A 27,070-nucleotide genomic window follows, 5' to 3' on the forward strand; every position below is an offset into this window, starting at 1 on the left:
AAGAAAACCAGTTTTTGAGTAAAAACTCTATATTAGATGTTTGGCAAAGCACTTTGCAACTTTAGTTTCCTCATTTTTCAAATGAGATTGTGGGACTAGATGGGTTTCTAAGTATGGCAATGTTGGATAGAGCACTGAACATGGAGTCAAGAAGTCCTAAATTCAAATTTGATCTTTGACTTAAAAGCTATGTACAAGTCACTGAATTTCTGAGATTGTGGGACTAGATGGTTTCTAAATATGTTAGTGTGGGATAGAGCATTGAACTTGGAGTCAAGAAGTTCTAAATTCAAATACTATCTTAGACATAAACTATGTACAAATTACTGAAGCTCTCAAGCCTTGATTCCCTGAATCTATAAAATAATATTTACTATAACACATGAATTGTTGTGAGGAATAAATTCAATAATGTGCACGAAATGTTTTGCACTTTTTTAGTGTGAATTCTCATATCTATTATTATTAATATTCCAAGTTCTAACATTTATCCCATGATTCTGAGTTTTATATTTTAGAATCCCCTAAGGAATTAGGCAAATCAACACCTTTATTTACTTTATTATTTATCATTTTTTTGAATTTATATAAACTTTACTTCAAAGTCCCAGCTGAGTATAGAGTAATGAAACTTGGTAACAGATCATAACTTTCTTGGAAGACTCAATACCCTGCCTTCTCCAGAGAGAGAGAGACATATTTAAGGTACTTTTGCCTGGTCTTAAATAAGCTTCTTCCCTTCTGAAGGAGGGTTTTAGTTTTACTTTCAGCTGTGAGTAATTTCCCATTGTGATTGGCTGACTTATAGTCAATTTAGTATAATTAATGCCAAATTACATTGCAATTCACATAGAATTACAAATTAAAAGCTATATTAAGAGCAAATGAATTAATCAAAATTAATGATATTATTCTCCCATGTTTTAAAGTGTTAATAAGATAGATCCTCCTAAAACATTTAAACTTTAGGGCACTATCCATCACTCACTGCATCAATTAGCTGACTTCTTGTGTGACCAGATGGGAGTATTTTCTGGGCTGTTCTTAACAATAAGAAGGAGTATAAGAAGATTATGGACTTTTAGTATCAAGTCTAGAAGACTTCTGCTTGTTTCCAAAGGGTCTATAGATAGTACTACATAGTCGTTCTTACTGATTCATGCTCAGTTTTGATGAGGACTGGACATGGAAAATCCCAGTCAAAAAACAATTCCTAAGTCACTAATACTTGGCTTGGGAGTTCATCAAAGAAATTTTTTCCCTGAAAATATCTTCCTTACTAATAGTATTTTCTTTTCAAGAATCAGAAAGGAAAAATTCCTTCCAGAATCAACTGCTGCTGGCAGGGGGAGGCAGTATAAAAGTGTTAGTGAGAGAGACATAGAAATGAATGGATGGAAACATAGGAAAGCCAGGAAGAGAATGAGAAGTCATTATAGTCATTCCACAGAAGAGATTACAGTGGGGATTTAGAACTAATGTACAACTATACACATTACTTACTAACATGAAATCAAACTAGTATCTGGGCCTTTATCTCCAAATTTAAGAAACCTCCAGCTGGTTGCCTTTTATGTGAAAAAATTTAGGGAGTTTAATTGACTAAAAACTCAGTATAAGTCAATGATGTGAAATGACTACCAGAAAATGCAGTCATTAGTTACATAAAGGAAAGTATAATGCCCTTAAAACCCTGATGTTTCCAGTCCATTTTAAATTCAGTCAGCTCCCATCTGAGGTACTGTGACCAATATTAAGGTCCCACAAGGTAACCAAGGGGTAGTAGCCCACATACTGGGAGGCAGTAGGGAGACTGTTATATAACTGTGCTGTACCAGGAAAAAGTGAAGGAAGAGGAGTTTATTTGGAAGCAGAAAGGATTTAAGGGAAACAAAGTATTTTCAAAGGCTATCAGGCTATCATCTGAAAGAGTTAAGACTGATTCTACTTAATTCTAGTAAGCAAACTAGAGCTAGGCAATGGAGAAGTACAATGAGGCAGAATTTGGTTCGTTGTAAGGAAGGACTTTCTAATACCTAGTTATAAATGTTCCAAAAAATAAATAGGCTTCTTTATGAGGTGGTGAGTTCTCTATCACTGGTCCAAGCGGAGTTGAAATGGCCACCTTCCAGGGATATTATAGAAATAATTGCTTTATTTGATGAGAATAACTTCTAAGGCTTCCTCTGACTAGGAAATTCTACCAGTATTTAAGACTCTCTCTTTTCCAAGATTGAAAATGCATTCTTTTAAAGTCCTATATGTATTTAAGAGGCAGGAGAGTATTCTAAAAGCCCTTAACTTGAAATTTTTCTTCCCTTCTACTGGGACCAAGCTTCTCTAATTTTTCATGTCTTCAGCAAAGTGATAAATGTGAACTTCATTGAATGTTATTTAATTCTGATCTCCTCCATTCTCCTCTTCCATATTTTTATTTTTATTTTTTTAAAAATCTGACACTTCCCATCCTGTTAGCTAAAGTTACCTTATTCAAAATGATGCAAATGTTTTCAAGAGAAGAGAAAATGTCACCTCTGGTTCCAATTACATACATACCATTCCCAGTAGAAGACGGAGATATAATATGGTATTGAGATTCAGAATTTCCCTGATACTCTTTTCTATTTTTCTACCATTTCAAATTCTTATTCCTGCTGTAGTATCAAAACTAAAAAATGAAATCAAGTCTTATGTTTGCTTAATACTTTATAGACTGCGATTAGAAAGCAGCAGCAAAATGAAACCAGAAATATGAATAACTTATAAAGAAGCAAAGTGTACAAATGCACTGCTCAGAATAGTTTCTCCTCTGGAATATGGAACATGATAACATGAAATAAGATGGTATCATGAACAAAAAAAACATGGGTTTGGAGTTAGATAACTTCATTTGAAATCCAAGGTCTTCTATTTATTAATTGTATGACTTCAGGTTTATTACATATCTTCTGTAGAAGATTTTTTGACCTTTAAATTGAGGGGCTAAGATTAAATGACCTCTGAGGCTCCTTCCTGCTATCTGATTCTATAACTGACTCATCATATACTGTTCATATACTGAGTTCAAACCTGGCCTCAGACATTTATTAACTGTGTGATCCTGAGCAGTCATTTTATTTATGATTGCCTCAGTTTCTTTATCTGTAAAATGAGTATGATAAATAATAGCACCAACCTCCACAGTTTATTGTGAGAAACAAGAGATAATAATTGTAAAGTGCTCAGCACAGTGCCTGGCATATATTAAGTTCTGTATAATGTGAGATATTTTTATAATAATTATTATTATTATATGTTTGTTCATAGGAAAGCTAGGGAAAGTAGTGGAACAAAATGCTAGACTTGGTGTCAGGAGAAAGAATAAACAATTATTAAGGACTACTTAAATGTGTCAGGTCCCTCACTAAGAGCTTTACAAATATTATCTCATTTGTCTCATTATCTCATCCCCACAATTACCTTTGAGAGGCCCTGGACTATTATTGTCCCTATTTTATAGTTAGGAAACTAAGGCAGACAGCAGTTAAATGACTTCCTCAGAATCATACAACCTCAGAGATCATTTAATTTTATCCCTTAACCTGAAAGACTATAGAAGATATGTAACTCAGGTTTTCCTGACTCTAAGCCCACTGCTGTATACATCTAGCTTCTGGAGTTCAAATTTTACCCCAGATACTTACTAGCTAAAGTGAACTTCAGAAAGTCACTAATATCTGAACCTCTCTGATCCTCATCTACAAAATAAGTTAGCCATTACTAATGATTTTGCCTAAGAACGTTGTTATCTCATTCTGTTTTTGCTCTCCACCCGTACCTATTATTTTTATATGGAGCTGTCAAAGAACTCAAATATTTTCCCAATACACTGTACAATATAGAATTTTGCTATATGCTTATCATGGCTTCCCAAGACTGGTACCAGGTCAAAGAACAAAGTGCAATCTCTTACTACATGACTAACACTTGAACTAAGTCTCAGGACAATCTCTGGAACCACAAGTTCCATCACAGAAATTGTCAAACATTACTTTCTTGCACACAAAGACACTTGCACTGAATACTAGCACTGATTATCCTATCAACAATGCACATCCTACCCTTCTTTCACACAATCTGAAGATTATTAGTTCAGCATCATCTATATATCATTATCTTTTAAGCAGTACCATGAAATCATGGACAAGGGTATCCTAGAATAACTGTTTATCCTTTTAATCTAGACATCTGCAGATTCTATCAGAGTGTCTGAATTTGATGTAAACATCAACACAGAATGAGATATATTCATCAATTTTAAAATGGAACTACTATGGACAATTTTAGAAGTAAATACAATTTAGTCCTTTGACTTAGCAATACCACTATCAAGTCTATATCCCAAAGAGATTACTAAAAAAAGGGACCTATATGTACAAAAATATTTATAGCAAGTTCTTTTTGTGGTGGCAAAGAAATGCAAATTGAGGTGATGGCTATTAATTAGGGGATACCTGAATAAGTTGTGGTATTAAGATTGTGATGAAATATTACTGTGCTTTAAGAAATGACAAGCATGATGCTTTCAGAAAAACCCAGGAAAACTTACATAAACTGATGCAATGTAAAATGAGCAGAATCAGGAGAACACTGTACATAAAAGCAACACTATATGATGATCAGCTGTGAATGACAGCTATTCTCTTTTTTTTTTTTAATTTTTTTTATTTAATAGCCTTTTATTTACAGGATATATACATAGGTAACTTTACAGCATTAACAATTGCCAAACCTCTTGTTCCAATTTTTCACCTCTTACCCCCCACCCTCCCTAAATGTCAGGATGACCAGTAGATGTTAAAATATATTAAAATATAACTTAGATACACAATAAGTATACATGACCAAAACATTATTTTGCTGTACAAAAAGAATCAGACTCTCAATTATTGTACAATTAGCTTGTGAAGGAAATCAAAAATGCAGGTGTGCATAACTATAGGGATTGGGAATTCAATGTAATGGTTTTTAGTCATCTCCCAGAGTTCTTTTCTGGGTATAGCTAGTTCAGTTCATTACTGCTCCATTAGAAATGATTTGGTTGATCTCGTTGCTGAGGATGGCCTGATCCATCAGAACTGGTCATCATCTAGTATTGTTGTAGAAGTATATAATGATCTCCTGGTCCTGCTCATTTCACTCAGCATCAGTTCGTGTAAGTCTCTCCAGGCCTTTCTGAAATCATCCTGTTGGTCATTTCTTACAGAACAGTAATATTCCATAATTTTCATATACCACAATTTATTCAGCCATTCTCCAACTGATGGACATCCATTCAGTTTCCAGTTTCTAGCCACTACAAAAGGGCTGCCACAAACATTCGTGCACATACAGGTCCCTTTCCCTTCTTTATAATCTCTTTGGGATATAATCCCAGTAGTAACACTGCTGGATCAAAGGGTATGCACAGTTTGATAACTTTTTGAGCATAGATCCAAACTACTCTCCAAAATGGTTGGATTCGTTCACAACTCCACCAACAATGAATCAATGTCCCAGTTTTCCCACATCCCTCCAACAATCATCATTATTTTTCCTGTCATCTTAGCCAATCTGACAGGTGTGTAGTGGTATCTTAGAGTTGTCTTAATTTGCATTTCTCTGATTAATAATGACTTGGAGCATCTTTTCATATGACTAGAAATAGTTTCAATTTCTTCATCTGAGAATTGTCTGTTCATATCCTTTGACCATTTTCAATTGGAGAATGGCTTGATTTTTATAAATTAGAGTTAATTCTCTATATATTTTGGAAATGAGGCCTTTATCAGAACCTTTGACTGTAAAAATATTTTCCCAGTTTATTGCTTCCTTCTAATCTTGTCTGCATTAGTTTTGTTTGTACAAAACTTTTCAGTTTGGTATAATCGAAATTTTCTATTTTGTGATCAGTAATGATCTCTAGTTCTGCTTTGGTCATAAAGACCTTCCCCTTCCACAGGTCTGAGAGGTAAACTATCCTATGTTCCTCTAATTTATTAATAATTTCATTCTTTATGCCTAGGTCATGAACCCATTTTGAAGCTATTCTCAGCAATATAATGATCCAAAACAATACTGAAGAACTTATAATGAAAAATGCTCTCTATTTCCAGAGACAGAACTGATAGAGTCTGAATGCAGACTGAATCATATTCTTTTTTTACTTTATTATTCTTGGGCTTTGGGGGGAGTCTGCATTTTCTTTTGCAACATGAATGTGAAAATGTTTTACAAGATTGCACATATATAATCAATATGAAATTACTTGCTTTCTCAGAGAAAGGAATATGGGGAAGGAGAGAATTTGTCACTCAAATTTAAACAATGAATCTTGAAAATTTTTGTTTACATATAATTGATAAAAATAGAACAAAAATTAAATGTTAAAAAAATTAAATACAGTTTTGCCTTTCCACCAACTATCTGATATACTAAACACTATGAAAACACAAAGGATTATTTCCCACATTGTCAAAACTACAATATCACTTTCTATTTCTGGCTTCAAGGTTGATCCATATCTACATTGTTTTACAGATTCCTTCTCAGTCCCTCCAAATTTGTGTAGCCAAGACTATCTCCCCTCAAAAATCTTATAGAAATCATAGAATTATAGTAAAATATAGGGATCTTTTGTCAAGAATCCCCCATGCTATGGCAGTGTCAAATGGCACAAATGCCTCCAATGAACACAGAATTCCATCATGTGTCCACACAATTTAGAACCTTATGGGATATCTGATGTCCAATAAAAATGAGATTTCCAAAAAGTTCGATACAGGATTTGGGAACACAATAAAGTTTTCTTTTGGAATGACACTTAGCTAAATAATGTCCTACAAATTCCTATTTTCTCTCTTTCTTTCTCTCTTTTAAGAACTATATCTATTACATCCATATTTTCTATTCATCTATGATATTTTCCCAGTCCAATATTTAATCTTCATTCAGCACTGGTTAATAGTACTCTTGTATTTACTAATTGAACCAACCCCATAACTTTTCTGTTATTTTTTTTTATAAATTTTTGTTTTTATAAATTATTGTTATAAATTGTTTTGAGAGTGTCATATTCTTTATGACCCTATTTGGAATTTTCTTGGCAAAGAAATTGAAGGGCTTTGTCCTTTTCTTCTACAGCTCATTTGACAGATGAGAAAAACTGAGGCAACAGGATTAAATGACTTGCTCCGAATCACTTTGGTGTCTGAGGCCAGATTTGAATTCAGATGAGTCTCCCTGAGTCCAAGCCAAGTACTCTATCCACCATATTATCTTACTGTCCTATAACTTTATTCCAGGCCTAAATCTCCATACCCAGTCTTTTTTTTTTTAATAGCTTTTTATTTACAAGTTATATGCATGGGTAATTTTACAGCATAGACAACTGTCAAACCTTTTGTTCCAAATTTTCCCCTCCTTCCCCCCATACCCTCCCCTAGATGGCAAGATGACCAATACATGTTAAATATATTAGAGTATAAGTTAAATACAAAAATAAGTATACATGTCCAAACCATTATTTTGCTGTACAAAAAGAATCGGATTCCGAAATATTGTACAGTTAGCCTGTGAAGGAAATCAAAAATGCAAGTGGGCAAAAATATAGGGATTGGGAATTCAATGTAATGCATACCCAGTCTTTACGCCAGGAATCTATTTTTAGATTAGATGCAGATTCTACTGCAATCTCATTTGGCAAAGACCATCTGAAAGTTATTTTTAGATATCTCCTTCAGTGGTTCCCTTTTCTTTTAATATTCCTAATTAAGGACTTTCAAGTTCTTTAGCATTTGGCCTCCCCTCTCTGCTTATTTCACCATCTCTCATCTTCTGGCCTTCCACTCCCCCTGACCGCTTCCATCCACCTGCCTTTCCCTTCAACTCTTTCTTTATCAAATTATTTTCTTCCCTCCTGCCTTAATCATGGATTAGAAAAGATCCACTGCTTCCATAAAATTTTCCTTGCCTTTCCCCTATTGAACACCAGCACTACACATAATAAACACAGTTAATTGTCTGAGTATTAATTCACCAGTTGTTGCTAATTCACTAATTATGGCAAAGAATTCTTGAGATCATCTTTGCTTCATAAGAGATTGCATGCATTTATGTGTGCAGGGATATATGTTTATGTGTGTGTATCCATGTGCACTGTGAAGGGGCTCAGCTTTCCGAGAGACTAAATGGATTTAAAGGGGACTCAGACTAAACTATTAACAGCTTTGTAATATGGAAGGACTGCTGTGCCCAAACTCAGGGTAGCCACATCCTATATACCTTCCAGAGTAGTTTTCATTTTAAATCCATGATAACCCAGGTGGGAGCAACATTACTGCAGGATACCAATACATAAGTAATACTCTCCAGTATCTCTTTACTCCTCACAGCAGCACCAACATTATAAAGAGCACATTCAGGAAACAACAGGAATCAAAGTGAAAATTGGGAAAATAGAAGATAAATATGTCATATCTCATAAATCACCTTGTTGTTCTTGTGTGTACTTTCTTAAAAAAAGTCACCAATAACAAAACTCTCATAAAAATTATTTCCTAACTCATGGAAACCACAGTTTAAATACAAGTTGGGGCTCCTGTAATTTCTGATAATGATTGTCCCCTCACAGTTGCTTGACAACACAGAGCAATGGGGTTGAGGATTACCCTTGGTAAAGTCCCCCTGAAGTGAATGCCAGAAGCAACAGCAGGTTCTTAGTGACAAGCTGCATCCATAGGAAATCAGCAGCAAACTACCAGTCAAGCTACTCAAGAAATGAATCCTCATAGAGAAATCAGGAAAATGTAAATGAGGTAGAGTGACTGCAAAATACAAACAGAAATGGCTTACACACACACACACACACACACACACACACACACACACACACACAAATATCAAACTGGTCAAAGGACAGTCAACAAGCATTTATAAAGTACTTACTGTATCCCAAGCATTTCCTTAAGTACTGGAGATACAGAAAAAAGCAAATACAACATCTCTTCCCTCAAGAAGTTAAATTCTAAAGGTGGGGAGAACCATGCTATACTTATTATATATATACATAAATATTGTGAAAATAAGGTAAGTATAATATAAATGTAATCTCAGAGGAAAAGCATTAGGGAATAGCTATATCCTGCTGAGAGACATCACTGGATGAGGTACTCACAACTCTGTTTTGGGGACAGAGACTAATTTGACCTATAATGGGTGCTAAGTGTTTATTAATTGACTGATTGATCAAAGTTTATTAATTGACTGACTCATCAAATTTATAAAAAGAGATGTATAAAACTGGGGAGAAAAGCAAGTCTTTTGTAGAAGAAAATGAAATGATGACATAATCAATCAATAGACATTTATTGGGGCAGTGAGGTGGCTCAGTGGATAGAGCACCAGCCCTGAAGTCAGGAGGACCTGAGTTTAAATCTAGCTTCAAACACTTAACACTTCTTAGCTATGTGACCCTTAGCTATGTCATTCAATCCCAAATGTCCCAACCAAAAATAAAAAAAAGTGATATAAGAATAAATATTTATTAAGCCCTTACTATGCGCTGTGTCAAGTACTAGAAATCACAAAGAAGTAAAGGACAGTGTAGAGGGCCAGCAGTCTGGACAATTATACTTGAAACAACAATACTTATAACAAGGTATTAACTCAGTGGAATTGATGAGATGATGGTTGTCCAGTACTTAGTACTTAATATGGTGATATAATGGTTCTCTACTTCACACATATTTAGTATGTTACAATGATGTAATTGTAATAGGTTATGTAAAGGCTAAGAAAGACTGGAAGAGAGACATTCCATTTTTGACTAGCATCTTGGTGGCCATCCTGCCTTCATCACTTCTCCACTAAGACCAAGAACTCAGGCTGATCCCAAGGTCCTCCAGAAAGCTAGCCCAAACATTACAGGATAGTACTTGCCCTCAAACAGTATGATTTTAATTTCATATAAAGCACTATTTAAATCATAAATAAAAAAGAAAATGTTATGAAGATGACTAGAAAGTGCATGGTAAAAGGAGAAAATGTCTAGTAGCATAGAGTGAAAAGAGTAACCATTCTGAAGGCAGAGAAGTTGGGTTCAAATTACATTCTAAGGAGTACTACCTGCAGGATCCTGGACCAGTCATTTGTCTCTGGGTCTCAGTTTCCTCATCTGTAAAATAAAGTGGTTAAACTATATAGACTCTCAGATCGCTTCCATCTTCAGATCTATGACCCTAAATAAAAAAATTCTCACTTATTTTTTAAAGAAAGATTAGACCAAAAGAACTCCTATTCTATAACATTTTAATTTCGGCCCATTCCCTACTTGTCATAGCCTCCATGATATTACATCTGAACAGTTTTAAGGACCAACAGCTCCTAAATTATTAATTTCCTACAACCTGATTTCTTTTTTCTTTTATTATTATTATTATAGCTTTTTATTTACAAAGCATATTCATGAGTAATTTTTCAACATTGACCCTTGCAAAATCTTTTGTTCCAAATCCCCCCCCCTTCCCTCCATCCTCTCTCCTAGATGGCAGGTAGTCCAATATATGTAAATATGTTAAAGTATATGTACAATCTGATTTCTTAAGGGATTAGTCTAACTTCGTCATGTCTAGATTTATGGGTAAGGGCTAATTTGCCAACCTATTTTCAGAGGATAGAAAAACTGAATGATTTGGGGTTTTAGTTTTGTTTTGTTTTGTTTTTTAATGTTACTGAAGAGGTAAAGGCCACATTGGGCAGTGTGAAAACAGAAAACACCAAACAAAAAGATGACATTCTCCAATTCACACTGTATAATAGGATGACACTTCAATGGGCATGAAATGAGCAAAGTAATTATCCAGTTTGGCACAGGGTAGTCCCCCTTTGGAGCACTGCCTCTAGTACTGCCTACCATGTTCAAAAGAAAAGGGGAAATAATGGCTACAGGGAAATGACGCAGAATTTGAAAGAAACACATGAAAATGCAGGTCTGCCAAATTTTCTATATGGCCAAGGAAAAAGTGTAAGGGGACTAAGCATGTTGACAGGAGCAGAGGTGGGAGAGAATTAGTGACTATTTCCTTCCCTGAGGGAGGAAGCAAGAGATCTTTTCTATTTTGGAGTACAGATTTGGTGTGAGTGAAATGCTACAAACACTGGAGACAGATGGAGGTCTCCTTTCACAGTTAACAATTGCCTTAGCTGATACATACTGCAACTGGGAACTGGAACCGGATGAGTAAATCACTCTTAAGTCTTGAAAGTTTTCTGTATCCGTTACCACATTTAGTATATGTGAAATGCTAAATTGGGACCAAGTTTATCTGAAACGCTGAATGACTCATTCATTCATTCAAAAAAATCTTTCCTGAGTACCTATAAGGTTCTGTTGAACATTGTATTAACCCACCTTTCCTGATAGGACAGAACTTATTTCATGTTGATGATGTCAAATGATTACTTTTGCATAATTTTCAACCCACCAATGTCCCTCTAACTCTACGGATTTTCAATATTTCTTTGTAATTCTGCCTTTTCCAGGCCTCAGACCCTTTTGGAAGAAAAACTTCCAAAAAAATCAAGTTCAGCCATGCAGGTAGATTTTGGAATGTGGATAAAAGGTTATGGGAGACTAATAGGAGACAGCTAAATATGAGTTCAGCGGCTACTCAAATCATTTAATTCATGTCTCCAGAGATGTGGAGCAAATGTATTATTAATAATTAAGAAAATCCCTAACCAAAAATTGGTAAAGAACATTTTTCCAAAAGGCATATTTCATTTGCTTAAGAATTTGCCTAGCAGGGGAAATATATGCATATTACATGGGAAGAGGGATGAGGAAGAGAGGGAAGAAGGGGCATAAATGTAGAAAACCTCAAGCAAGAAAAAGTAAGGGATTGATGTTTCCCATTCAATCCTTTTAAATAAGAAAAGTCCACATTATTGTTTTTATTCATTATTTATGAAATACAGTAAGACAACATTGTACAATACAAACATTAAAGAAAATGCACCTGCCTGGAGGAACTTATAATCTAAGCCAAATGGAGATAGAACCCCCTCCAGGAGACAAGGTGCCCTCTTCATATTCTAGAATGGAACATAAATAGGATAAGATTCCTTGGCTAGTGGGCGAGGAGTGATAAATCTATTTAGAGACCTGATTAAAGCACAGGAAAATGAACCTCCTGCACTATAGGCGTGTGCAGTAAATCAAAATAATATAGAAGTGTTGGATTTGGCTCCTCACCTCAGCACAGTATTTAAGAGGCTGAGTGAATGGCAAGGTAAAAGACCCTATTGTATCAGGACCCTGAAGTTGGAGAACTGAAGGAAGAAGGGTAAGTCCAAACCACACAAGGTTCTTACGTGGCAAGTACTTTAAAAACCTTAAAATGATGTATCCCCTTTGCAAATTATTATTGTTATTACATAAAATGTTATTTACAGTACCTAAATACAAAAGGAAAGAAAATCTGAGGAATGAAGGAGAAAGAAATTACACATTTTCTAGTGAAGAAAGTCAACACATTAAAAACATTTATGGATAACCCAAAAAACCAAAAACATGAAAAAACTGAAGTGAATTATTATTTTATTGGCCATTCTATGACAAGTATATAGTTTAGTGGACCTAATGCCATGCACTCAATCAACACTTTAGTATCCTAATTTATTACTTAAGTCCATGGTAGCCTTAGAAAAAGGTTTCATCCATTCATTCATTTCATGGCACCCACCATATTACCTTGCATGCAGCAGGTGCTTAATAAATAATTGCTAAAGTACTTCACATCTTTGCAGCTATTTCTTCATCTGAAAAGTAGAACATCAAGCCCCTTTCATTGTTTCAATTAGCTCATTAACTATGTTTATAGAACAAAATTCCTTCTACTCATAAAGTTGTTATAGTTCTTGAATAAATACATACAATAATATCAATTTTTGTTTTGTTTTCTTGTTTTTCACTCAAGATCCAGAGTTTCACTGGTATTAGTTCTCTCGGCAAGCAAACTTCCTGTACTAAAACAAATCAGCAGCTGTACTGTTCCCCTTAAAATTTGACTAAAAAATAGAAGTGCTTTATTCTTGGAAGATGACAGTACTTATAGTTAATTATGAACCTCACCAAACCCATTTCTCCTAATTCTACACTTCTCAAACAAACAGATGGTATTTCAGTCTCTCATTCAGTAGCTTTTTCTTTCTATAAGAGACCTCAGCTCTTGGCCTTCAGGCAACATCTGCAATCATTTCAAATAATACCCCTTTCTCTCCGGATAGATCATAACCTTCTGAATAACTAGAGTTTCTCCTAGCACATAGTAGGTACTTAATAAATGACCATTTATTGATTGATTGCTAATTTCAATCCCATCCTCCGTCTGCATTATTCCCCTTCTCAAACTGTTCCCCTTGCTCCTTTTCCTTCATGTGAATTCTATCCAGTTCAATTGCAAAGTCCAGTTGTTCTACCTGATGATCATGGCTCATGATGTCCTTCTCTTCCTTTAAATTCATAGCATTTACTGTAATATTTGTATTTCTTTGTACTCAGACTCTAAGCTCTGTGAGTTTATATTTATATTTTATATTTATCTTTCACAGTCAATACATAGAGCACAATACACAACTGTACAACTATAACTAATACAATTTGATTAAAATAAAAAGTGTAGGGACACCAAATATTGGAGCCTGCTTTTCAACAAAACAAAATTGCAGGTATTATCAAGGAGACTTTCATTTCATCATCCTTCTCTCAACCACTCCATCTCCTTTCTATTACCCAGCCAATCTTAAATCTTTATTCACTAAGAAATAATATGAAAGCCCATCCAAGGCCTAATTGGGATGGGCCAGGACCAACCAAAACAAAACCAAAAAAAAAAAAAAATCCCAGCAACTAAAAAACCCTGATGCTGATGTTTTCCGAGGTGAAGGGTGACAAAGCACAAGACTTGTTTTCTTGCACAGTATTTTCTTTCCTATTGCTTTTTTCATTCGTATGTCTTTTTTTTTTTTTTTTTTTTTTTTTTTTATTAAAGAAACAGATGCTCACTGCTTATAGACTGACTGGGTATCCTGAAAATTTCATTCTTTGAAGTTGTTAGAGGATTTCATGCATTCTTTCATTCATTAATGTATGTTCTCTGCATGTGTGTATTCACACATGTATGAGTATATGTATACATGTATAGTTGCCTCAAGTGTATCTATACATTGTGAACACAGTGAAGTCAATTGATGGAATCAGTGTTTCATGAGTTAGTGATAATGAGGGACTTGTCTAAGAAAATACTAGGACAAAAAAGTACCCCGGGAGAAGAGGATTAGGTTAAAGTTTAGAAAGGGCAGATGGATAATGGACCTGGCAGGGCTGATAAGGCACATTCTTTAGGGATTTCATCAAAGAAGCTCAAGAGGCAATGGTTAGAACAGCAAAAGAAAAAAAGAAAATGTAAAAAAGTATATCATTTAGAGTTGTACCTAAGTGTACTGAATCCTCATGTCTTAATCCCGGGCCATTAATAAAAATAACTACAAAAGGAAAGGTCAAGTTTTATTTCTTTCTTTAATTTTCCATATCTACATTGGTCTCAAAACAATTACCTGTTAATCACATGTTTGTATCTGTGTGCATATGTACGTATGAACACTCACACGTTTGGGGAAGTAGGGGAGTGCTTGGGGGGTATGTGGCAAGTCACATAGGTTACTGGTAGCACATATTAATCAACTAGTAGGATCCCTCATCAGCTTTTCTATTACTTGGCCCACTTTGTGCCAATTTCCTTTCTCTTCCCCAACACCTCTTGCTTCAGTGTTCTTCTTTAAGACATGGGATGGGGATTTGTCAAAGTCAATGAGCACTTTATTACAGTGAGAGTGCTCAGTAATGAACAATTCAGCAATTTAATGAGATTCTGGAGATCTGTCTCCAGCCTGTCCATCAAGTTTCACTTCTATAAAGCACCCTGACACTAATCCTCTGGCATACCCAATCTTCACCCTGGGCTGAATATTAGATTCTTCCATGGTATATTGCGTTAGTAGTATAACCTTAGCAAAAATGATGAACTTAACTACACTGGAGGCAATATAGCTGGTCTGATTTGATCTTTCTCTATTGGGTTGACTATGAGAGAATTACTTATTTACTAAGATAAAGCAAAAGCAGTTTCTTATTGCCTGCTGAATGCCTAAATTGGTAAATATTTATGTGAATCTTTTAATTCTTTTCTGGAGGTCCAGGTACGAATATATATATATCTATCTATATAAATATATACACATATATATGTATATATACTGCCTGCAGCAGAAACCAGTTCTAAAAATTCTACATTACAGCATTAGTAACCTTTAGAGAGGCAATTATGGTAACACTTAAGTGGACAGTATAGCACTTTTGTCACTCAAAAATCTGCACATTATCATTATGATCTCTGGCAGTGCCTTTCAACAGGATCTGATCACTGTACAATAAAAGAGGATAGTGAGAAGCCATTTGAGGGTGTTGGCCCCTGATCCCATTTCAATTAGAAACAGCCAATTGTAGAAATTATCCCCATTTTTCTTCCCTAGGGAAACATGAGTTCCTTTGGCTGCCATATCTGAGAACTGACCAGTCAATTCTTGATTATATTAATAATGAAGTAGGATAATGTGGATAATTGAAATCCACAGATATTCAAAAAAATCTCATTCTGGGCAAGAGTTTCAATTTCCTCTCTAATAGAGCTTTTCTTTTAAACAAGATTTTTTTTTTAAAAAATAGCAAAAATTTGCCTGATTTGTGTTTTCTCTATATCCCCGTTGGTGAAAATGCTAATCGACAGAAAAATGGCACAAAATGAGACAGCAAATAAAAGGCATAGAGACTTGAAGAAAGAGGCAGGCAAATTTTCATAAATCTGTATTTTGGTAAGGGCCAACCAACATTACTACAAAAAGCACTAGATCTGACATCACAAGACTTGAGATTGATTCAATTCAACTGAACAAGCATTTAGTAACTACTGGATTAAAAACACTATGCTAGGAGTAATTTTTAAAAAATCAGAACAGCCCTTGCCTTCAAGGGGTTTATAATCCTCTGTGAAGGACTGAGGAACAAATAGAATGGAATGATATCCCATATTCATAGATAAGTATTCAAAGTATATGCAAAGTATTGTCAAGAAAAAGGGGACTAAGAGTAAGAGCAGAGTGGTAGTTACAAAGGGCTTTTTCCCCTACTTGCTAACTTAGATATGAATGCTGATTCTGTCACTTACTACTCATGTGATTATGGGCAAGTCATTTAACTTCTGAGACTATCCTCAGCTATTAAATGTTTGAGAGATGGTCTAGTTGATACCTGAAGTGCACCTAAAGTGCCCTCCCAGTTACAAAATTATTTGATCCTAGATTAATTCCTTACTATGAACCCAATTTTCCTCAACTATAACATGGGATAATGAAATCTAAATCATCCACTTCCCAGGAAGATTGGAAAGAAAGCTATTTCTAAGTTTAAAATGCTATGTATATATGAGATTAAAAGTTAATTCAGAAATTACTCAGAGCTTGGGAGAAGTCATACTGTCTTACCTTCTGTTTATTTTAAATGTTTTCAAATTCTTGGGAAATACTAAAAATATAGCACTTATAAATAAACAAAATGCCAAAATGATGGTCAGTTGTAGGAGAGAGGGATGACAAGGGAAGATGAGAGCAAAGGGGAAAACAAATGGAAAGAGATCAGGTAAGAAGATGATTTCTCAGGCAACAATCAAGGATGGAATAAAGTTAGAAGCTTTATATTCCACAAGAATAGAGAAACTTCCCCAAAGGATCTTTCACATAAGGACCAAATAGTTCTCCAATGGAAGCTGTATTTTTGCAATACATAAAAGGCCCTTTCAGAATTTTGTACTTGAGGCCTATGTTACTGTTTGTTTCATAAAATCCAAATCAATCTATTTTTCTCACATTTAAACTATTTTCACCATGAAATATTTAATAATGTTACTGCCTCCTAGCATTTGAAATCATATATATTTGGTTACAGGAAAGCCCCAAGGAAATTTTATCTGTGACTTTAAATGTGAATTGAGAACCCAATACCTTAAGATCAAGTCCTTTTCAATAATCTGGCAAAGTCAAGAGAATATTCTGTATGAAAATTCACCTGAGAAAAAAGGGTTCACACACTTTCTTGACCTCTTAGTGTTTAATCATTTACTATCTCACAGCACCAGGATTCAAGCAAAAAGAGCATGTCTAGATTTTCTACCACACATTCTGCTGAAAAGGAAACTTCCTTACCTGCCAGATTTGCTCTTCACTTAGGGACGTCAACTGGTCACTCTTTAGGACCTCTTGAAGCAGGCAGTAAGGCAGTGTTAGAACTTCTTCAGGGTGACTCTTCAAGAGTTCAGAGAGGTGTTTCACTAAAAAATCGATCACTGCCTTCTCCAACAAAGTGAGATTAAAGAGGTCAGCAAGTCTGTACAGATCCAAGTAATTAAAGCTATTTAATTCCTAAGTGAATAAAGAAAAAAAAAGCTTTTCAGAAATAATGCAGAACCCAAGAGAAAAGTCAAAGGATATTCAGTTCAAATCAACAGGGACTGTGTGACATGCACTGCAAAAATCCTACTGCATACCATTTTTCATTTGGAAACTTTCTCAATTAGAATGCTTTAGGCAAGGGTCTATGTTCTTAGATGACAATTTCTGCCATTTTGCATACCTTAAAAATAAGAACTTCAAACACTTGGTTAAGGAGATGGAAAGTAGTTTCTAGTTTAGTGATCCAATTGAAAAGCTATTTGCAATTTTCTAAAAATGCTTCTTAGGAAAAAGAAATAGTGATCTTTTTACATTCACTATATCTTATACCCCAAGGATCCAATTTTTCTCTTACAGCTAACAAGAGGGATGCAGAATCAGATGACACATACATCAGAAGACAGACTGACACTTGAAACTTTTTTTTTTCAAAACTCTACTTTAAATGAATCAAGATTTTGGTGAAATTAACATATTACTCTTAAAGTAGTACAGTTTCAGGTCTTTTTGCAGGTTTCATACAAATTATCAGCTATCTATCTCTACCAAGTTTATTCCTAATCTATTCAAAGCAGACAAAAATGATTCTGTGTTTTAAATGCTTCCAGAAACAAAATTTTTCCAGTTTTATCCAGTAGCCTATTGTACTGTCTAATCATCCTTATAAGTCTAACAGGTTTTTTTCTTGTCCAGTTAAATTCTCTTAAACATGTTGGGAAGAAGGGAGGGAATTGTTTTCTGCATGGATAGGTGATTTGCTCTATGGCTCCCTTTATTGTATCTGATGACAAGTTTAAGATTTATTTTCCTCATCCAAAGCTAACACATGTTATCATATGCCTTCATGTATCATTGCTTCCCCTAAACTCAGGTACCTAGGACCACAAACATGGATGCTGAGATGCTAAAAATGAGCTGTTTTCCAGCATCTCTGCTGAATATTGCTTCATACTTAGGCCCATCTTGGTCTGCTGGGTATTCCCTAAGTGATGACATTGATGTTCATTTATCCCATGATATTCTTTATCCTTTCTCATTTCTACCTCTTAGAATTCATAGATCCCTTCAAGGCTGAGTTTAAGGGCCATCTCTTAAAATAGACTTTTACTAATTCCCCAATTTGTTAGTATATTCTCTTCAGCACCCAAACCATTTGAAATGTTTATATATTTTATATTCATTCATTTATGTACTTGTTTTTTTCTCCAAATAGAACATAAGCTCCTTCAAAACAGGTGCTCTATCATTTATATTTTTATATCTCCAATGCCTAGAATATAGCCCTTAATAAGCGCTTGTTAAAAAGCCATCCCCCAATAGATACAAAAAATAGGAATAGATAACTCTCAGAAAGAAGCACAACCTCTTAGTTATATGGAAAATAGTTCTAAATCACCAATTACAGAAATGTATATCAAAACAAAAAACTGGGAATCATGGGGATGCCTATCAGTTAAGGAATGCCTGAATAAGTTGTGGTATATAATCATGATAAAATACTATGTGAAATGATGAGCTCGCTGATTTAGAAAAACCTGGATAAACTTGCATGAAATAATGAAGAGCAAAATGAGTAGAATCAGGAGAAAGTTGTATACAGTAACGTCAATATTGTTTTAAGAACAATTTTGAGCAATTAAGTAATTTTGAACATTATAAATATCCAAATTAACTACAAAGGACATATGAAGGAAGAAGCTATCTGCATCTAGAGAAAGAACTCATAAATAGAAATCTGTATAGCATGATTTTACATATACATATACAGACACACAGACATACATATCTGTGTCTAATGATAGCCATCTCCAGGATGGGAAGTAGAAAGAAGAAAAAAAAGCAAAAAAAAATGTGCGTGATAACTATTATATATTTAAAAGGAACAGCAAGTCATAATAGATTTGCAGTTTCATGGGCAATCATCTTTTTATTGTATTACATTATAGAAATGCTTGTTTTATTCCATAAATTTAAAATAAATAAAATAAAACAAACACATCTCTAAAGTTTCATATCATGCCCTGCAAATTGGCAAAGAAAATAAAATGAAAATAGTCAATGTTGAAGGGATTGGGGAAAGTCAGGCACAGACTTTCTTTTTGTGGAACTATGAATTGATTCAGCCATTCCAGAAAACAATTTTGAATTAGGCTAAAAAATAAAGTGACTAAAAATTTCTATATTCTTTAACTTATAGATTATACTATTTTAATGGAGATAAAAGACAATAAAACAGACCCAGAATCATCAAAATAGTCTTTTTTATGGCAACAACAACAACAACAAAAAACTAGAAACAAAGTAGATACAATTTATTAGGGAATGGCTAAACATATTGGCATATATAAATATAATAGAATATATCATAATATGCAGAATTCAGAGAAATATAGTAAGATTTACATGAACTGATACAAAGGAAAGTAAGCAAACCCAGGTAAATATTATACAAAATGACAATAGTAATGTGAATGCAAAGAAAAAAGAACAAATCCTAACACTGAAAATTTAATGACTAAGCTCACCTTCAAAGAAAAGATGAAAAAATGTCCCCCCCTTCTTATGAGTGTGGAACATTTCATATATTGTCAGATTCATTTGATATATGAATTAATTTTGCTAAACTGCTTTTTCTCTCTTTTAAAAATTTCTTTATTACAAGAAGTAGCTTGTAAATGTACTCAGAAAAAAAAGATACAGTAAAAATGTAAAATGTAAAAAAAGATATCCATAAAATTAAAGATTAATAAAAATTTTAAATCAAAAAACTTTTTAAAAATAATTGACATCTGGGCTGTCTTTAAACCTTTCCTTTAAGGCTCTAGAAGTTCATAAACCCCCATAATTGTAGTAAAACCAGACTTTAACATAGACTCCATCCTGATGAGCTGGCCACATAGTCCAAATGCCAAACATGCATTTACCTAAAAGACCATTTGAAGGAGACCTCTCCTCTCACAAGACTAATGCCCACATGGATATCAGAAGTAGTACAATGATACTCTCAAGGTCTCTCTGAAAAACGTTAGTAGATATTTTGAGACATGAGAGATCCTGGTACTGGATCACCCAGCATAGTGTGCCCAAATCAAAGAAGGTACTGTGCTCTATGAGCAAAGCATAATCAAAACAGTACAAAGGAAATATAAGATGGGCAACCTAGGATATCTCTAACCCAAATGCTCAAAGGACTTCCTGTGTCCAACCTGTGGTGGTCTTCCAAGCTCATAATGGACTGAAGAACCATAGATAAATACACTGTACTCTTTGGGTATGAAGGTCCATTTTTCAGCCTTTAGGACAAAAACACAGCACAGCTTTTTACATTTTCCTTCTTCTGCAAAATTTCTTAAAACTAATACTTATGAGTTTTATAATGCCAGTTTTAAATTTCCTAAACACCTGAAAATTCATGCATAAAATTATTGATTTAAGTATAAGTGTAAAACACATTATTCCTCATTCTGACTTTCTAGAAATCTAGAACTCAATTTAAGCAATTTCCCCCAAATTTCTATACCCCTTTCTGTCTTTAAAAGTATTTGAATAATGCTTGACATGGTCTAAGAAATATAGAAATAGATGACTGAGAAAAATTTAAGGGTAGGTCTCTTATGTCATAGCTTAGGTCCTATTCTTTTAGTGATACATGACATTTCTTTACAGGAGCCAAGACAGATGGCAGAATATTGCTTATAAAATCCCTCTTTGCCTATGTTTTCAAATGGGAACTTGCTCTTGTCTGTAAAAATCTAAGTTGAGCCAGATTGCTAAGTTTCTTCCCCACTTAACAATTCTACAATTCTCCTGTGGTCTTATTTTATGTCAATCTGTCCAAAGATTGTGGCCTCCCATTTACAGCTTTTATCAAAGACATGTTGAAATTCTTACCATCAGGGATCAGGTCCTCAGAGAAATATCTTAAGTAGCCTCCCAAATATGATTTTTTGGACTATGAACAGTAGGTTTAAAAAAGCAAACATGAGAACAGCAGTTCCCATAATTGGAAATATATACGTGGCTGAATAAAGAACTAGATCCTCTAAGTTAGTAAGTTACTCCTTGAATGTAAGTTGCTGCAGAACTACCTTAACTCTTTCAGGTCTCTAGTGTGCCATTAAAAAAGACTGGATCCTTCATCTACCCCATGGAACCCTAGAGGTTTGAGAGTGTTAGTACTGTCAAAAGTGCAAGGCTTATACTCAAGGAGTAGCCTACTTATCTGATGGTCTGGTTCAGTAATTCTTAGAAATATAATTACCAACAGAAGCTTAAATAATCTTACCTGCAAGGGAAACTGAAACTAGGGTACAGTTAGTTTTTTTCCTAATTATTCCCACACTTTTAAAAATGTACATAAAACTACACTTAGGGATTCCATTTTCTATATCAAAAATTAATTGTGTTCATATGTTCATTTCTCTATGCTGGATGCTATAAACTATGATCTGTTATTATTAAGCAGATCCCTGCTTAATGCTAACCATTTAATGCAAAGAACACAGATGGATATATTATAAATGACTGATTTTTATTTTACTTTATTTTATTCTACTTAATGTCTTCCCCCCCCCCCAGGCAATTGGGGTTAAGTGACTTGCCCAGGGTCACACAGCCAGGAAGTGGTGTTAAGTCAAATTTGAACTCAGCTCCTCCTGACTTCAGGACTGGTGTTCTATCCATTGCTTACCTAGCCGCCCCTACTGAATGTCTTTTTTAAAAACTTTTTTAAATACCCTGTTTGATAGATGTACTTGAAATATAACAATATAATGTCCCTGCTTTGAGTTTTCATATTCTGTTTGGTTTTTTGAGTTTTCTCCCAAAGCATAATCTAAAAATGCATTCTCAGCTTCTTTTGGGAGTAAATAAATGAAGGAAAGGTATTGCATTATAGTAGAGTGGAATGAACCCTATAAAGAGTGTTAAAGGACCAAGGTTTGAATCTTGACTGCTATGTATTGGTAACCTGGGCCTCATCTATGAAATGAGGGGATTAAAATAGACAACCATTAAGGTTCCTTTCAGCTCTATATTTGTTATGCCAGGATAAAACAATATAATAAATTGATATGATATAAAAACACTTGGATTCTACTCTAAGCAAACCAGATTATTAAACTTAGTAATTTAGATTTTGCCAAATTTCATATATTTATTTGCTGAGGCAATTGGGGTTAAGTGACTTGCCCAGGGTCACACAGCTAAGAAGTGTTAAGTGTATGAGACCAGATTTGAACTCAGGTTCTCCTGACTTCAGGGCTGACTTATGCCACCTAGATGCTCCTGCTAAATTTAATTTAGAAAATTACAAATTACTAAATCAAACACTTGGCAGTTAATTGCAGATTTGTATTTTTTGGGGGGAGTGTTTTTTTTTAATTTTCCCCCTCTGTTTAAAATCAAAATTATATAAAATCCAATAAGTTCTCCAGGTATGCTTTTGGTTTCTTAAACTTAGTTTTTATTATACTTACTATGAAAGGGGAAATAGTGCTATGTTCTAAAAAGAACATTAGATTTAAAATCAGAAAACCTGATTCTTTTCTTTTGAACATTGTAGGATTATGGGACACATTCCCTAACTTAACTCATTCTCATTTATGCAATGGGAATAATACACAAAACTACACCTGACCTGAGAGACCTCTCTAAGTCAAAATCTCGTATCCCTTCCACTGAACTATATCTCTTCATTTATATCTTTATTAACTGTTGCACAGAGTCTTTGTGAGGAAAATTCTTTGTAAATTCTCAAATATTATATACATGTGAGTGATTATAATGATGTTTAACACTTAATTAAATCATAAGAGAGGAGAATTAGGGAAGAAGGGGATGAGTTTTTTTTTTTTTTAATTCTTTCAGTGTTTTCATTATGACAAGCTACATAATGTTTGCTACAAAGGGAGGAATAAAATGCCTGCACTTCAATTCAATTAAACCATCAAACATTCTATTTTTAATACCCATGGCATACAAGACACTGTGCTAGGTACTGGGGATACATAAATAAGCTTGGTCTCAATTAGTATGAATAATGAATTCCCTTCAAAGTGGTCACATGTATTCAAATTTGCAATATTCAAAGTTGTAATTATATAAAGTATGGCAAGAAATATGCAAGGGAAATATGCATTATGAATTCAAATATGGTGACCTCAGAAAGTCATTTTCGCACTAATCAGGACCTGCAGACTAACAAAGGAATATGTGATAGTAAGGAATGATCAACAAAGTATAAACAAAGTATGAAAATCTGAGTAGGGAGAAAAGAATCACTTTTAGCTTGGAAGATTAGATCACAGGATCACAGATTTGTTGTCGATTTGTAGATTTACATCTAAATTTTATTTATTCTCATTTTACAGATAATAAAACTGAGGTCAAAAGAGGTGAACTAAATGCCTTGTTTAAGCTTACACTGGTAGTAAACAGCAAAGTTACGATTCTTCCTTGGAGTTCTGGACTCTATATTAACTATTCCTTTCAGAGCAGCCCACTGCCTCAGGAAAGGTTTGATGGAGAAGATGGCACCTAATTTTGTCTCAGAAGGGGACATTTTCACCAGGGATAAAGAAGGAGGAAGCAGTGTGTAGTCAAGCAGTACTGTAACAACAAATGCTGCACCCGGTTACAGATGAGAGTCTTTGCCTAAAGAAACACCTGGGAGCAAGGCTGAAATAAATTGCAGTTTAACATCTCCACCAATGTCTTTGAAGGCCAAAAAGAAGTCTTTGTGACAAAGAAAGAAAAGGACTAATGCATTAAAAGGCAGGGAATAACAAACACTGGCTGTTATTAATACTTAAAACCAGTTGAATGTGGATATTAGCCTTTGGCTCCTAGAAACTAAACTGCAAATGTGGAGCTCAGGAAATGAAAGAGAAGTAGGTGATCTGCCTGGATGCAAGCTACCTTTTAACTGTATTGCCTGGGATGCTTCGTTCTGCACTCAATGGATAAGGCTAAGGAATGGATGGCCACGTCTAAAGCGGCAGGATTCTGCACTGTGCACCGTCTCTCTTGGTTTATCACTTACAAAATAGGATTTAAAAAGCAAATCATAAGCCAGGGCTGCATCCAACACCATGGCCTGACAGTCTGTGATGACATTAACCAGGTAGGTCTGTCTCACTCTTAAATATTATTATTCTCATTTTATAGAGAGGTTGGGTGACATGCCCATGATCACACAGTAAGTGTCAGAGCACAGACCCACATGAAAGAGCCTCTTTTCCAGAAAATGACTTGACATTCTGGCCCAATATTAAAATGGGAATTTCTATCCAATTGGTTGAAGATACTAGCAGACACCCCAGAGTGCCACAGTTTTACTATCATAAAGGATGCATTACAGTCTACAGGGAGTCACTTTTTCAATCCAATAGGCAGTCATTTATTTCCTCCATCAAATGAGAACTTGGAGCTATATGGGTTTGATGATACCTTTTTTTTAAGGTGAATTTTGACCTAAATACGAGAGAGTCTCATCGCCTCCCTTATGTTCTTAGCCTTCCAAACTCAGATAGTAGTCTTCAACAAAGATTACAGCTCAGCAGCAAGAGCTGAGCCCTTGGAGTAAAAGTGAAAGCAAAATTCTCAAAAAGTTCTTTTTCTGTCATGTCTCTCCACTCAACACAATTTTTTTTTAACAGAATTATTGTGCATACTTCTTGTTAGGAAAAATTTTTAAAACTATTTTTATTTTGTCTTTGATTTTAATGTTACTTGGCTTCATTCTTCTTCTATTCCCCTCCCTCCAAATATCCTCATTTGTTCCTTATAGTGTGGTGGGCAAGTTAAGAAATGCAAAATGTGTACTCCATGTCTCATAACTTGATGCAAGTTTTCCATGTGCAAAAAAATTCAGTCCTACGTATTCTTCAACTTCAGTTTCTCTTGTGTGACTTTTCTTCTCTTAATAAAGTTACTAGAGGGATTGGCATTTTCAAGAAAGTATTAATAAGCACTTTAAAGAAAATCAAGGCTATTGTAACTAGATGAGATCCATTCCTATTTTAAGTAACTTTGCCACAAAGACTTTCTGATTGCTACAGATCTGTCAATAGGGCTAAGGAATGAAAGCAAGAGAAGTCAGGGAACAGGAACTGATTGGGGTGGACACCTTAGCTGTCTCTATCTTCTCAATCAATAGGCAATTGTCTTAAATGCCTACTATGTGCCAAACACTGTGCTAAGTACTAAATATACAAAAAAAGAGGCAAAAAGTAGTCCCTGGTCTCAAGGAGCTTACAATCTAACAAAGGAAGACACATTTCAAGCAAATATATACAGAGCAAGCTATAGAAATAGGAAATAATGAAGAGAAAAGGCTTCTACACTTCCATAACTGATGGAGACATAAAGAAGAAACAGAAATATCCATAGATATCTCCCTGGAAAAATATTCAGCTTATTCACTCTCCTGAACTATTGTTAAGTATATCCCATTAAAGTTTAGCAACAACTGAACCAGACTATTTATTATCTTACGCTGTACAATTATTGTCTATAAGTTATCCTGAAAATCTTCCCAACAGATATCCTGCTTTATCTTCACATCAATGTTAAATTTTAACAAGAAAAAAAATAGAGATGTGTTCTAATGCTCAGGAAAAGTATATCAACTACTTCATTTAAAAAAAAAGTCTATTTTCAAAACATATGCATAGATAGTTTTCAGCATTCACCCTTGTAAAACCTTGAGTTCCAATTTTTTTTTCCTCTATCCCTTTCCTTCCCATCCTCCCCTAGATGGCAAGTAATCTATGAATAAACTTTAAATACTTTATTTTTAATTTTATAATTTAAATACTTTTATTTATTTTAAATCCTTATTTCTATCACTTCTGAGTTCTAGTTCTGATGATTTTAGTAACTCATGAAATGCTTCTTTTAAACTCAAAACTGAATTTTCTATTATTTCTATTATTTCCTTCCTTTATAAAAAAGCTTACAATCTTACTGGGGATAAAATACACATGTACACAATACAGATCAAGACACTGCTCCAAGAAAACTTGACACACATTTTCCACTTGGGGCAGGATAGAGGGGTGGGGAAGTGCTGGAAATTAGGAGAAGCTTCTTGGAAGAAGTGGTTCCTGAACTGGGTCTTGAGGGAAGTGAAAGATTTCAATAGTGATGGCTGAGAATTTACTCCAGATCTGTGTAAGAGCATGGAGTTAGCAGAGTGTAGGATAAGATGGCACTCAGCACTCTCCAATGGATCTGTGACTTCCTTAGCACAGGTAAGCATTATCTCTAGTTTTGCAGACAGCAAACCATCTAAGTGACTGCCAGTCCTGAATGGCTCTTGTTCATATTCTGTTATAAATTCACCACAATGGATCCTGATGGTCTGGGGGCTTTCCTCATTTTCTTTTTGCATATCAAAAATACTAGTGGAGCATGGGGACTGTTTGACACTTATCCTTGCTCTAGCCATGGAATCAAACTATCTTCTTTCTTTCCTAATCTATTTCTT

General features: G+C 34.6%; 1 protein-coding gene across 3 annotated transcripts in view; it reads right to left on the reverse strand.

Annotated features, from left to right (window-relative positions):
• The window catches only part of KLHL32 (kelch like family member 32), a 213,110-nt gene that overhangs the window by 70,970 nt on the left and 115,070 nt on the right, over positions 1-27,070 (reverse strand). For 2 of the 3 annotated variants that reach the window (XR_004233644.1, XM_031964500.1), the window contains exon 5: positions 17,335-17,550. Coding sequence is in view for 1 of the 3 variants with exons in the window: in XM_031964500.1 (XP_031820360.1) it covers positions 17,335-17,550 (216 nt within the window). In the remaining 2 variants the exon portion in view is untranslated. Of the gene's footprint in view, positions 1-17,334; positions 17,551-27,070 lie in introns of those variants that run through there. The other variant, XM_023503115.2, reaches the window with a different exon arrangement.

The sequence above is a fragment of the Sarcophilus harrisii genome, chromosome 4, assembly GCF_902635505.1.
Source record: "Sarcophilus harrisii chromosome 4, mSarHar1.11, whole genome shotgun sequence".
Classification (NCBI taxonomy): domain Eukaryota; kingdom Metazoa; phylum Chordata; class Mammalia; order Dasyuromorphia; family Dasyuridae; genus Sarcophilus; species Sarcophilus harrisii.